Source organism: Neomonachus schauinslandi, chromosome 6, assembly GCF_002201575.2.
Source record: "Neomonachus schauinslandi chromosome 6, ASM220157v2, whole genome shotgun sequence".
NCBI lineage: Eukaryota > Metazoa > Chordata > Mammalia > Carnivora > Phocidae > Neomonachus > Neomonachus schauinslandi.
The window spans coordinates 122,305,701-122,317,863 of record NC_058408.1 but is presented as its reverse complement, the minus strand read 5'-3'; the positions used below and the strand labels follow the sequence as shown (position 1 = coordinate 122,317,863).

The window sequence follows — 12,163 nt, the reverse complement described above, 5'->3', positions numbered from 1 at the left end:
AGCCCCTGATGTTAGAAAAATAATTTTAAGTTTAAATGCCTAAGAAATGCATAAAATTAAAATTTAATTGATAAAGGCACATGATTATGTAAAGACTGCTTTTTGTGCATCTCATTTTAGTCAGTTACATATTTTTTATAAAATAATCATTCTCAACCAATACTTGTTCCAGTGTTTCTAAGATTGTTATAAATTCTCAAGAAAGAAACCCCCCAAATCCAGGAAAAGTCTTTTTTAGAAGTTCATTTAAAGTCACTGTGGTTGAAAGAGCAATTATGTGCTTCCCGGCAGTTTTAGGAGAATAGCCGTCCCCAAATCGAGCTTCCAAGGATAGATTGCCAAAGCCTAGAGGGCAGTCGCTGGTGTGTAAACATCGGAGCCCAGCAGGGGCCTTTGGGTTCCAGAAGTGGATTGTTCCCTGAGTAAATCCCGCTGAGCCTTAGAGCTTCCTGGAAGTCGCTGGCACCGGAAGTTCTGGGTGTCACTGCCAAGGCTCCGAGGGGCACCGTCAGCATGTGGCTTCACCACGAACAGCAATCATAAGATCCCAGCTCAGCTGAGCCCCCTAAGGCGCAGTTTTAAAGAACCCGTGGAGAAACCATAAAGGCAGGATTTCAGACACAGACAATGTCTGTGTTCACAAACAGCTTGAAAAATGTTTCATTTACTGTGTCTTAGTTGTGCTTAAAAACATACACTCCATTGGCTAACTCTAGTGTGCAGAAATGCAGAAGGGTGATCCTTGTACCCAGTTTTCCCATTCATTGGTATTTTTAACTTCATACCCATCTATCCCAGTGTGGACTTAGCCTGCCAGGGGAAGGGAGCAAGAGAAACAGCAAGTAGATGATGTAGCAAGAGTGACTCGGTTTTACCCATTGTCCCTAGAAACCAGCAAAAAACTAGAAGTGGGTAACTCAGAAAACTTGCTTAGGGGGGCACCTGGGTGGCTTAGTTGATTAAGCATCTGCCTTTGGCTCAGGTCATGATCCCAGGGTCCTGGGATCGAGTCCCGTGTCGGGTTCCCTGCTCGGCAGGGAGTCTGCTTCTCCCTCTGCCTCTCCCCCTGCTTGTGCTAACGCTTGCTCTCTCTCTCTAATAAATAAGTAAAATCTTTAAAAAAAAAAAAAAAAAAAAAAGGCACCTGGGTGGCTCAGTCGGCTAAACATCTGCCTTCCGCTCAGGTCCTGATCCCAGCATCCTGGGATCGAGCCCTGCATCGGGCTCCCTGCTCGGCAGGGAGTCTGCTTCTCCCTCTGCCTCTCCCCCTGCACTTGATCTTAGCCAGAAGGCCGAGAAGCGATGCCTCTCCCCCTGCTTGTGCTCTCTCGCTTGCTCGCTTTCTGTCAAATAAATAAATAAAATCTTTAAAAGAAAAAGAAAGAAAACTTGCTTCAGCCTCACCAGGGAGGGGATGATGCAGAAAAAGAGAGCAAAGGCTACAAGGGCTGGAAGTCAGTCTGGCCAGCACCGTAGTGCACGACTTGAGTTTCAAAACAACACCCTCCCCTGCCTCTTCCACAATAAAAATTGTAGAAGAGCCACAGTTTTTCCCAGGATTGGGTAGATGAGGCTAGGGTGAGGAGTAGGACAAAGCCCCCATCCCTGTCACAGGGCTTTGAGGCAGCACAGGGAGGAAGGGAGTCGGAAAGACCTTGGGTCCATTCCTGCTTTGTCCTTTTCTCACTGTGTGGCTAAGGGCAAATTCTCTTAACTTCCCTGGGCCTCCTTTTCTTATCTGTGAAATGAGAGATGTACGTGCCTCCAGGAGTTTTCTCGAGGATTGACTGAGATGATGTGAGTAAACTACCAGCCACTGTTCGGCACTTAATGGAAACCGTGATTGTTTTTATTCATAAGCAGAGGTAAAATTTTCTTACATTAGATTTGTAAGACAAACATCAACAATTAAAGTAAATTTTGCATCCCCTGGGACCTGCCCTGATGGCTAGTGTTCAGCTAAATCCGTGGAACTTCAGTCTGCCGTCTTCAAAGGCGAACTGATATCCACATGTCGGACTCAGATGCCGTGGACACAGAAATGAAGAGCTTGCTCCCCCAGAGGGGCTCCTGCCCTGCGTTGGCTGTAGCCGGGTGACTTTGCTTTTTCTACCTCCATCAAATAAGAAGTAGCTTTATTTTATTTTTATTTTTTTTAAAGATTTTATTTATTTGACAGAGACATGGCGAGAGAGGGAACACAAGCAGGGGGAGTGGGAGAGGGAGAAGCAGGCTTCCCGCGGAGCAGGGAGCCTGATGGGGGGGGCTCAGTCCCAGGACCCTGGGATCATGACCTGAGCCGAAGGTAGACGCTTAACGACTGAGCCACCCAGGCGCCCCAAGAATTAGCTTTATGAGCGTTTAGTCATTCCAACGTCTGTTGCCTTCACCCCTATTTTTTTCTCCTCTTACTTTTCAAAATACATAAATTATTTAACTCCCCAAGCTGTGCTATTTTTTTTTCCATCTTATAAGAACTATTTCTCATTTTCTTCTAACAAATCTTCCAGATTTCTGCATAAGGAAGCTCTGGGGAGAAAAAAATGTTTAAAGAGCTTAGGCTTTAAACATTTTTTTTTTGAATATTTAAATGCCATGTTTCCCCCATGAAAACGTTGCTTCTTACCCCAAGAACCAGGTAACAGTTACAAACTAACCCTGACCTACTGTCTACGGATAGGCTGTCATTCCATGATTCAGAGATACAGGGTTTTGAGCTAAAATGCTAGGCTGGATTTTAAGCAGTACATACATTGGTTCCTAAGTAAGCTAATTTCTCATTTGGCAACCACCATTTTTCCAGTCAAATCTCTGCAGTCAGAGCTGATTTTTAGTTTTCTTTGACATCATGGCATTTTCAGCAGAGTAATCAGAAGTTCTATTAAAAAACAAAAATAGGCAAGACAAAATTCTTCAGAACAGTACTCCAAAAATACATTTTACCTCTTCTGCCCTATTTTCAGAAGTTAATGTAAATCACCTTGCACATTGCATGTATAGCAGGGCAAGTCTTGTTCAACTTTGATATCGACTAGTTCTTATCCTTGAAGCGGAAGGAGGGAGGGAGGGAAAGATAACTTGGTACCTAATACCTTTCCTTTATTTGTTTGGGCCGGGGGAGACCTGGAACAGATAAAAATAGGGAGAGGAGAGGAGGGACTAAGAAGGGCTGCCAGAAGGCATCTGGTTGGCTCAGTCTATTGAGCGGCTACCTTCGGCTCACATCATGATCCCAAGGTCCTGGGATCAAGTCCTGCATCGGGTTCCCTGCTCAGCGGGGAGTCTGCTTCGCCCTCTCCCTCTGCCACTCCCCCTGCTTGTGCTCTCAGTCAAATAATAAAATATTTTAAAAAGGGAGGGGGCTGCCAGAGAAGCTGTCTTTGAATAATACTCAAGATAATAGCAGTGTTTTATTTATACTTCACAAAATATCCCAGCCTTTCTTGCTCTGAAACTTAGAATGATTTGCAGAGAGATAGGACTTGATTAACACTTAGTCAACATGTGACATTGGAGTCTTTGGCTTGCGTTTGCAGGTTACTTCATGTTTTTTGTTAAAGCTGGTACAGATTTTAAGGGAAGGAGTTGGGTCTTCATTTCATCCTCAAGAATTCTGAATTCGGGTTGGCAAGATACTAGAAAACAGGACAGGCTGACTGATGCAGCCTGACTCTTGTTGGAGAAGTGCTTTGGTGGAGGGGGGGGATTATCACGGGCGTAGTGACTAAATATCCTGCATTCTCAGGACAGTTCCAATTTAAAAATCTGTTTCGGTAAATGTCCGTGTGCTCTCGTTTTGAGTTCAGGGCGGCTACTTCCACGAGGGGCTCAGCTCTCATCTCGGTTCCGCAAGTGTCCATGTCCCGGGGTTCTCTGTATTGTGGGACGTGTGCCTTGCCCTTGCAGAGCAAGCCCACAAAACCCTGGGACTTGGTTGGTTCCAGAGTCACCATTTAGACACTGAGCCCAGGCAGTACTTTGCAGAGCAGACCTGTCAGCTTGTGCTGTGTCTCGAGGAAAGCAAGCTACTCAAGCAACTAGGTTGAGGTGGAATCAAAGCAAGAGACTAGGAGGGTCTTCTCAGCCTCTTTCCTTAGCCACAGCTCCTCTTTGATGAATGGTATTGTGTATGGAACTGCAGCGTATAAAACAGGTCACAGCCGCTGTGGGCAGCTGAAACCGCATCTTTGGGCCTCCTCCCCCAACCCATCCAGTAATGGGCCTGGCGGACTCTGGGGGACTCAGCAGGCTAGACCAGAGACTGTCAGCGTGAGCATTCGGGGACCTCTCCGCCCCTGTTTCCAGCCCAGGCTGGGGACCCTGTGTTCTCGCTTTGCTTGTGGAAATTGTCTTGAGGAGGACCTTTGGCTGTTTGTCCCCATGCTTCCTTGGTGTCAGGTGGCAGTCAACCCCCGGTGTCATGAGTGGACCTTCCGGACTGCAGGTCGGCAGATCCTGTTTGGTCGGGTGGGCTCTCAGATGGGGTCTGCGGGGGTGTAGCTTCCGGCGCTGGGCCCCTCCTCTGCGTGTCGGGCTCCCAGTGTGGCTGGATGTCGGTGCAGGACGGTGCAAGTGGGGGGACATGTCACTTGATTCTCTTACCTCAGCCAGATTGCTCCTGATTACGTTTTGTTTTATTCACTAGATGAAGATTCAGATCTATACTCACCTCGGTACTCCTTTTCTGAAGACAGTAAGTGATGTAGAATTTTCTGCTTGCCGGGGAGGAACAGAGGGTGGTAGGTGAGGGAAGACATCTTCCTGTTTTTGGTTTTCCTCAGTTTTTGCAAGTCTTTTGTACCCACTTTTCTTCTCCAGCAAAATCTCCCCTTTCTGTGCCTCGCTCAAAAAGTGAGATGAGCTACATCGATGGTGAGAAGGTGGTTAAGAGGTCGGCCACACTTCCCCTCCCAGCCCGCTCTTCCTCACTAAAATCAAGCCCAGAAAGGTAAGTGCTCCCTCACCCACAGTCAGCTCTGAGAGTTAGGGCTCTCATCCCCAAGCTACCACTGAAGTGCACTCCCTCTGCTGGTCAGGTGGCCTTAGAGGCAAGAGTCACAGACCCAATTTTGAATCCCTGTGACTTATCCTCAGTCTCAGTGTCCTCATCTGTTAAATGGGGATACATTTTACGTTCATAGGGATGTTGCGAGGATAAAATGAGATAATGCGTGTAACGTTTCTAGTAGTTCCTGGCTCACAGTATGGGCTTAGTGAACGTTGGCTATAATTTTTTTTTAAAGATTTTACTTATTTAATTGACAGAGAGAGACACAGCGAGAGAGGGAACACAAGGGGGAGTGGGAGAGGGAGAAGCAGGCTTCCCGCGGAGCAGGGAGCCCGATGCGGGGCTGGATCCCAGGACCCTGGGACCATGACCTGAGCTGAAGGCAGACACTTAATGACTGAGCCACCCAGGCGCCCCAAATGTTGGCTATAATTATCATGACTTTACCCTTCTCACAAGAGAAATCTTAACTGTTTAAAATTTGTCATGTGTTTTCATACTCTTTGTGCATTCTGACAGGGTCATACCAGAGAATATGATTTTAAAATGAAGCCACACTTACCTTTTTTAAAGACTTTATTTATTTGAGAGAGAGAGAGCACACACACATGCATGAGCGAGCAGGGGGAGGGCCAGAGGGAGAGAGAATCTCAAGCAGACTCTTTGCTGAGCACAGAGCCTAATGCAGGGCTTGAGCTCAAAAACGATCCTGAGATCATGACCTGAGCCAAAATCAAGATGACTGACCCACCCAGGCACCCCAAAGCCACACTTATTAATAGTGATGCAATGTGTATCATTGAAAGATAAGGCTTGGAGTGGTCCTAATGATGGTGTTCGTCATCTCCTAATGGCTGTGCTGAATGACCCACTTTTCTCTATTGAGTTCTTATTCCCGACGGAGCAAACTTTTTATGCCATCTGGACTGGTGTCCCATGCATCTTCAGGCTCCCTCTTTCACCACTTCCCAACAAGGCTCTGACCAAACTATTTTTTTTCCTCTAAGTACACACTCAGTTTCACCCCTCCATACCTTTTCCATCTTCATAGACAAATGAGTGGCTGAGTCCCACACATACACAAGTGGCATCTGCCTGAGGGTTTTGATAATTAATTTGAAAGGAAGGCTGGGTATACCCTTAAGTCTTTGTGGGTACACACTCAAGTGCATTCATCAAGCATCTGCTGGGTACATTCTGTCGCAGATTGAACCAGATGCTATGGGGGAATGTAAGCATATATAAATCACTGTCCCTGCCTTCAAGAGGTTGTAGCTTTGCAGGAAAAAAGTAACTATAGTCACAGTGCAAAATGCAATACTGTACATGCCTTAAAAATTTGTCAACAACTTCCAAGGGTTCACGTATCCTCTGGAACCCATTGCTGGCTCACGTTAAGTATCTACACCCAAGGCTGTGATTTGGGTGACTCCTGGGGCAGGGTGTGGAATAGAGAGGAACGTGGTTCTTAATTGCAGATCACATTTATTCAGTGCTTACGCCATGGGCCTGGTGCTCTGCTAAGTGATTTACATGCACTGTCTCATTTAATCCCTCCAGGATCTCCATTTTTCAGATGAGGAAACTAAAGTAGCCGTGGGTGAGGTGTTTGGCTCAGCTCACCAGGCTAGCGAGTGCTGTAGCAGGGACTGGAACCACGGCTGACGGGCTCCAGGACCTTCGTTCTCTCCCACTGCGCTAGCAGGAGTGGGAAGCACGGGCATGTTTGGGAAATGATGAGCTCCTGAGAGGAGAGCAAGCTTTGCTGCCGCTGTTCCCCACCCTTCTCCTCGTTCTCTGCGCGTCCGGTGCCCGGTTTTGAGCACAAGACACCTCAAGCCTTTTGTGAAGCCAACACAGAGATGTAACTGGTTATTTTGAGAAGGAAACCAGCTCAACTAAATGCTTCGCGCAGAGTCCGATTTTATGCTTCTGATACAAAAATTTCTTGATTAGACTGCAGTCCGCCAAAGTCAGACCGTGTCGGATGCCAATTTTCATGAACATAGCTCTAATAGGATTTTCTTTCTCCAGAAACGACTGGGAGCCCCCAGATAAGAAAGTGGATACAAGGAAATACCGTGCAGAGCCCAAAAGCATTTACGACTATCAGCCGGGCAAGTCTTCTGTTCTGACCAACGAAAAGATGGTAATGTGTATATTAAAGTTCTTTTGTCTCCCCTGCCGTTTTCTTTAATCTGGATGCATTGTGCGCTTGGATTATATTCTTTCTCCCCTGAGGTAGACTCTCTATGTTTCGAAGACAAATGAAAAAATGAAGTATTTTTACCCTTTTCGTTTCTGCAGGTGTTTATAAAATGAGTCCTGAGAGTCTGCTTTGAAAGATGCCATATTGAGCTTTGTTGTTCTTTTTGTGCATGATTTGAACTAATTTAAAATGGTCCACTAATGTAAAGATTGATTTTGCTGCTGTCTGTTTAAAAACGTCTAACCGTTAATTTATCAGGCTTACTACTAACTGGACTAAAGTCAGGGTTTTTTTTACCTGACTCTTATTCGAACATGCATAAATTTTGTAGAAGTTACGAGCACCTCATTAAAAGCTAAATAATTAATATGTTGTTGTGACTTGGGAAGAAAAGACCCAGGCTGTTAGAATATGTCTTGTAGGTCTTCCTTTTCTGACAAGTGCACTATGGAGGACGAATTTCATATTCAGTCTGGTTTCTAATTTTCTACACATGTTCACATCGCCGAGCAAGTGCAAGTGGGGGAAATGGCATGTCTGGGCATAGAAGACCACCCTGGAAAAGCGGCTTCTTCTGTGAAACGGGAAAGAATTTTTGCAGTCTGATTAGTTTCATATCTGCCCCTCACGCTTCCTTTTATTCACCCTTCGTTAGGAAAGCTGGTTCAGAATTCGGATCACGGTTAAAGGGATTCTCCAAAGCTCTATAAATATTGCAGCCCTCCAGCCATGCCAGCAGGATGGAATTATCATGCTGGGGATTGGTTTTTATTAAAATGCGGTTACCACACTGAGAACAGATTAAGTAGGCCTCTGAAATGCAGGTTCAAATTATTTTCCCTCCACCTCTTCTGCTCTACATGTTTTAAGTAATAATTGATTTGACTTTTACTAAAATAAAAATGTGACATCTTTAAAAGCACAAAGGGAGAAAGTAATTTTAATTAGGAAGAAAGGTCAACAGTTCACAGAAATGCTTTAGGGTTGTCATTTTTTAGCATTTACTGTGCACCACAGTTATTTTAAGCAAAAAGTTCAGAAAGGAGCCGAGAATTTTGCCTCTGACTCCACCCTGCCCTGGGGGTTCTCTCCCTGTTAGAAGATCATACGCACTGAAGTTAGCCTTCCACACGCAGGTGTGCCCAGAAAGACAGTCATGTGCTTGGGAACATTCCTGATACTTGAATAACAAGCCAGGATGCACCATCACGTGTCCACACTTAAATGATGTAGTCCTTTCTTTTTTGAATTTTTTTCCTTGCTGTTTTTGCCACGTGAACAGAAAAGTTGGAATGTGTCCATGTGGCTTGCCTTTTGGCATCCAGTATCCAGTTTGCCAGAATTTGAGGACACCTCACACCCCCACCCCCAACCACCACATACACACATGCTTTTGTCTTGTCCTTAACTGTGGATAGGTATGCTAACTAGTGACAGATATAGAATCTAAATTTGCTCTCAGAAATGCACAACTCCTTTTGAGGGGAAAAATGTTTTTCCAATTTGAAGTACTCCTGTCTGCTTCAGCCTGCCAACTTAAATGGCGACCTCACGGGCACATTGACCCGTTGTTTGCAGGAAGGTTGGTGGTAGACTTGTAAAGGCTGCCAAAGAGCTTGTCTCATCCTTGGAGCGAACCCAAACCATCACAGGCAGAGGAAACCCTGTGCTACCTTCAGAATCCCCCACAGTAGGTTTACAGCCTTATGACCTCTTCAGCCATGTGGCAAACTCCTATGACGTTCTTCATAACTCCCGAGTCCCCCGTCGTCATAGTCTGAGTCCATCGTCTTGTCCTTCGGCCTCGGGATTAGAGATCTAGTGGTCAAGCCCTGCTTTGTCAGAAATGGCCTTTTTCTGGCTTTGTCTCTTTTACTTCCCTCTAGAACTTCAGCTCAATTCAACAGATAGATATAGAATCACTTTTATGTGCCAAGCCCTGGGTTAGGGGTTGGGGTCCCTGCTGCTCCCACAGGAATATATTGGGAAGGACAGACATTCAAATAGTAATTACAGACATGATACAGATTCGGATGTGTAAAACAAGGGGGTTTCTCCCCAGTACACGGTCACTTTGAGTTCCTTCCTGGCTTTTCAAGTTTGTCACTTACCCCTATTTTAGCTCCGGGTCCTCTGCCAACGCAGAGGGTCTGCCTCCTTCTCAGGATCATGAGAAGGGGATGTTACATACTGGACAGAGCACTGGACTCGGAATTGGAAGATCTGAGTTCAAATACTGACTCTGCCTTCAGCTATCTTGGGGCAAGTCCTTTAACTTTTCAGAGCCTCAGTGTTCTCATCTATAAAATAGAAGTATTGCTTGGCCTGCCAATATTACTGAAGTAGTGAGTATTGAAGTGAGTACTGAGTAGGATTGCATACTCACCGAAGTATCGAATGAGAGAACCACGTGCTGTAAAATGTATAAGAGAATTATATGAACATTATCAAGTGCTGTGCACATGAACGTACCACATTCAGATTGTTTAATTAAAAATTGAAGCTAGTCTCTGCTCCCATCCAAGAAGCAAAACCATCCTCAAGGAGAATCAGGCATTTTTCTGGCAGGTCATCTGCCTTTTCCAAGGATTTGGCCGAGCTGGGGAAAGTAGCCCACAGTAGCAGAGAACTCAGCCTGGCCTTGTGGAATCCACCCTGCCTGCCAGGACGGAGATCCTGCTCTGCGTCTAGAAGGACGTTTCCTATTTGTCCATTCCATAATGGGATCTGCAGCCGAGTCGTAAATGACAAAACCAAATGCAGATGTTAGTGCTGCATGGTGGTACCTCTTTCACTTTCTCCCCAGGCAGCTGCTCTGGGCCCAAGCAGTTGACATGCCTCCTGATTCAGTTCTCAGCACAGCGTTAGCCTTCGCAGTAAGAACAATCTGCAAGCAACCTTGGGCAATAAAATGGGCTAATTCTTTCAGGACCGAGTACCAAGACATTCAGGCCATTTCCTGAAAGAGTTGGTACATTTTATTTAAAACAACAACAACAAAAACCTAACCGATTCCCAGGGAGTGTTAATGAATAGCGTTCAAAGATAATAAACATGAAATAGGTTTCATGAAACTCCCACCATGTGAGGATCTAGCATGTCCCAGAGCCTGGACTGTCCCTCCGGAAGAGTTGTGTCCTTCTTGCTGTTGTGCCTCATTTCACTGAATAAATTAAGAATCCTTTTGGAATCCATTATTTTACATCATTTCAGAATCCGGTGAGGAGGAGCACACCTTCTCCTTTGAGATTCAGGCCCCTAAGTCCCTGAAGACAGCTGGAGGAGATTTTAATCTAGATGCAAGGGGGCAGACTCCGTTTCAGGAGACATTTCCCTCTGAGTCCAGCTAACTTATATTCAATGCATGTCACGTAAAGAAAAGTTCTCTGCCACGTCTTCCTCCTTTTAAAACAAAAGTAGGAATAACGGTGAAGACCCTTCGAAGGATTTTAGAAGAAGGGATTGGTCAGGGTCGCAAAGAAAGTTGACCGCCGTTTCTCCAAACTGCCAAAGGCCTGTGAACAGAATGTGAAGAGAAACGGGCCCCCAAGGAGCTGCTCCGTGAAGCAGTGGCTTGGAAAACGTGGCCACAGGACCTGCCATGTGTCATTGCCCTGAGGGAGTGACGTTTCTTAGATATTGTTTTCAATCTCGGTGCAAAATATACCTTTTCTATTTCATATTGTTGTCGGAAAGATCACCATATCTCTCAGGTAGTGACTGCCAAGGTATTTTGAAATGTATCTACATAGATGAAATTCATGACGCCATGAGCCCCTCATGCTTTTGTCTGCTGTGAACTTGTATCTCCAGTGTCTGAAGGGAAAACCTGATTTGCTTTCCAGGCATTCGTTTTCCAACTAATTATTTCCAGAAACACATGTGATTCCACAGAGCGAGATGTTAAGACTTTATAAAGATCCGACTCGATATGAAACCCCGTGGAATCAAATGATCAGTCTGTGTGAACTGCCTCTTAGAGTTGCATGAAGTTGAGATATCTGACTTAATTTTTGCAACGTAACCCAGAAGTTTTCTCCCCCCTGTTCTGTCATCTGTCTTGTTCAGCTTTTCCCTCACTTTATTTTTCCCAGTTCTTTAACATTTATTTGTGAAAGCACAAAGTATATTCTGTCTGTATTCCTCCCCCACGGATGCTCGTTTAAAATGTTTTTGCACTTGTGTCCTCTGTTCTTTACTTACACCATCTTTCACTGTACTGTGTATAGCACATGATTTCTCACCTACTCATGTGCCATTAAAGATGCAGTATTAACAAATTGGCTTTTACAAAGTGTTGGTATCTGCATTTATTTGGAAAACCCTCAAGGCAGCTTTGCAAATAAGTACTAAAACTATACTAGCCCATAAAAATTATTTGCTCTACTCATCTGGCGTAGATGGCTAAATGTTTGGTGTGCTCACCAGGTTATTTGCTCCTCACTAACAGTTCTTCCTAAAGAGGAAATACAGGCTTTCTCTTCTCCCACGATACGGTTATTGAGGAATATGCCCATGTTCCGACCTGTCGTGGAGGGCAGCAGTGCGGTGCAGAATTCTCCATCCGTGGCCCGTGTGCCTTCTGCCTCAGGGCTGAGAATGATTCACTCCCTGCCCCTACCTCCGTTTCTCTGCTTTTTTAAACCCATCCTCTCCCACCTGTTGCAGCTTCTTGTTTTTGCTGATGTCCATAAAATGGATGATTGCTGCTATTGGATACAGTTGCTGTTTATCCCTGGAAACCACTGCATCTCTACTGGCCTGTTCCTATGTAATCTCTGCATAATGTTATCCTTCTCTCTCTTCCATTTCCCTGTCACCAACCCCTATAGAGTCGGGATATAAGCCCAGAAGAGATAGATTTAAAGAATGAACCTTGGTATAAATTCTTTTCGGAATTGGAGTTTGGGAAACCGGTAAGTTTAATAGCTTCAGTGGTTATAGAC

At 45.2% G+C, this 12,163-nt stretch overlaps 1 protein-coding gene across 1 annotated transcript in view; it reads left to right on the top strand.

The window, feature by feature from the left end:
* SORBS1 (sorbin and SH3 domain containing 1) overlaps positions 1-12,163 on the top strand; it is a 163,011-nt gene that overhangs the window by 95,394 nt on the left and 55,454 nt on the right. Inside the window, exons 11-14 of the mRNA XM_044916110.1 lie at positions 4,646-4,693; positions 4,819-4,948; positions 7,043-7,157; positions 12,050-12,133. Of these exons, the coding sequence (XP_044772045.1) occupies positions 4,646-4,693; positions 4,819-4,948; positions 7,043-7,157; positions 12,050-12,133 (377 nt within the window). The remainder of the gene's footprint in view (positions 1-4,645; positions 4,694-4,818; positions 4,949-7,042; positions 7,158-12,049; positions 12,134-12,163) is intronic.